Genomic DNA, 2,167 nt, shown 5'->3' with positions numbered 1-2,167 from the left:
TGTTTGAAGAAGGCATGGTCAGGCTGCCAGGTGAGACTTTTGCCCACGTTAGTGTCCACATTAGTGTAACTAAAGTGGCCATTAACGTGGGTCTTCCTTTGCTTCGCTAGCGTTAGTGGCGTTCACCTTTTCCACTAACGCTAGCGTCTCCCTTTCCTTCCACGTCAGTTCCCACGTTAATGTAACTAATGTGGAAGCTAACGTGGGTCTTCTTACCCTTCGCTAGCGTTATTGGCACTTACTTTTGCCAGTAATGCTGCTCCTTCTTCAAAGTTGATGCCATTAACGTTCCCACTAACGTTCCAACTTTTCTTCCTTCCACGTTAGTGCCCACGTTAGTAGCACTAACGTAGCCACTAACATGGCTCTTCTCTGCTTCTTTTGGCCTGAAATTAAACAAACAAAGTGCATCAAGGTAACATACAAGATGATCTTTATATACTAAGTGCGCTAATAATACTCAAAATCAAAACTTCACTTAGTGTGATCTATTTTATCATATTTACCCTGTATATTAGCTAAAATTCACCTATGCTTGAGATTTTGTTCCATGCAGAGATTTTTCAGGCTATTACTCATATATTGGCAATATTTGTATGAAAACTAAATAGAAATCTATTGAAATGACTACTAAAAGTAGGAAATGTTGCACGCGCATCACCTTCTGGGAGGTAAAAGAATGCAACATGGGATTTAAGAAAGCCAGAGGTAAAAGGAAGCTGCAACTGCAAGAATTAGAAAACCTTCGCTTAGAAGCTTATGAGAACTCCAGGCTGTACAAAGAGAAGGTGAAGGCTGTGCATGATAAGCACATCAAGAGGAGAGAGTTCCAACCTGGGGACTTAGTCCTCCTTTATAACTCCAGATTGAGGCTCATGCCAGGCAAGTTGAGATCAAGATGGGAAGGTTCATATAGAGTAGAGAAGGCTGAGCCATACGGAGTCTTTCACTTGAGTCATCCTTCAAGCTCTGAACTCATCAAAGTCAATGGACATCACTTAAAGCTATATCATAGTGAGAAGATGAAGAAAAACAAGGAGCTAGAGATCTTTCTCTTCGAGGATCCACCAACAGCAGAAGACTGAGCTAGTGGACCGTCCAACTTAAGGACGTTAAAGCAAAGTGCTGGGTGGGAGACAACCCACCCTGGTATGATCGTTCTTTTCTATCTTCTTAGTTTTCTTTTTCAGTGACTTTTCTCATTATTAGTACATATAGTTTGCATCTTCAATTGCATATTGCATAAAAAAAATAAAAAAAGGGGCACGCGACGCGACAGCGTAGCTGACGCGTCCGCGTCAAAGGAGAATTAGTGAAAAAGGGGAATTATATAAAAAGTCACGCGGGGGCGTGGCTGGAAGCGTATCTTAGGCACAAACACGCCCACGCGAACGCGTCCATGACGCGTCCACGTCGTTTGTGAATCCAGCCCACCACGCGATCGCGTCACCCACGTGAACGCGTGACCTCGCGAAATCTACTTACATGGGTGTATGGCAGAATGTTAGGCTGGAATGGGACTGGAACCATGCTAGAAGCACAAGACCTACCACACGAATGCGTGCCCACACATCCGCGTCAATTTTCACAACATAGTCATTCACGCGCGATCGCGTCGCCCACGCGAACGCGTCACCCTAAATTTTGGCAAAATGAGTTTGAAACAGAAAGTTGCGCGAACACGAGGCTGCCCTCGCGCCACCAGCACAAATAATGTCACGCGGCTGCGTGACTAACGTGTCTACGTCACTTTAAAATCGAGCCAATCGCACGAACGCGTGACCCACGCATCCGCGTCGCCTGCGCCGCACAGCTTATCCAGATCAGCCTAAATATCTTATCTTTTCTTCCCCAAATCCTAATCTTTCTTTTCCCTTCTTCTTTCTTTTTCTTCCTTCTTTCCTTCTTTATTATTTCTCAATTTTTACTTAATCTTCCCCCTTCTCTCTTCTTCACAATCATCATCAAGGTTCTTTTCTTTCCTTCTTCTCTCTTTACTTTTCCATTTTTATTTTATTTTCTTCTTCTTCCCTCTTTTTACTATCATTGTCTATATTTTCTTTTTCTTTTTATTTTTTTAAACCCTCTTTCTTGGTGTTCGAAATTTATTTGGGTCATTATTCTCTATATTTTGCTTGTGGATTATTAAGAAATTGTTTGACAATTA

General features: G+C 42.5%; 1 protein-coding gene across 1 annotated transcript; it reads left to right on the top strand.

The window, feature by feature from the left end:
- Positions 1-686: 686 nt before the first annotated feature.
- Positions 687-1,085, top strand: LOC130966586 (uncharacterized). The gene has a single exon (XM_057891400.1). The coding sequence runs from the start codon at positions 687-689 to the stop codon at positions 1,083-1,085; it is 399 nt and encodes a 132-aa protein (XP_057747383.1).
- The last annotated feature ends 1,082 nt before the right edge of the window (positions 1,086-2,167 follow it).

Source organism: Arachis stenosperma, chromosome 3, assembly GCF_014773155.1.
Source record: "Arachis stenosperma cultivar V10309 chromosome 3, arast.V10309.gnm1.PFL2, whole genome shotgun sequence".
In the NCBI taxonomy this organism is placed as follows: Eukaryota; Viridiplantae; Streptophyta; class Magnoliopsida; order Fabales; family Fabaceae; genus Arachis; species Arachis stenosperma.
The sequence above is the reverse complement of the archived record's forward strand: the minus strand, read 5'-3'. Positions and strand labels throughout refer to the sequence as shown.

Bases quoted from the DNA above. Each gene is read 5' to 3' on its own strand.
- LOC130966586 (XM_057891400.1), top strand. From the start codon at position 687: ATGGGATTTAAGAAAGCCAGAGGTAAAAGGAAGCTGCAACTGCAAGAA.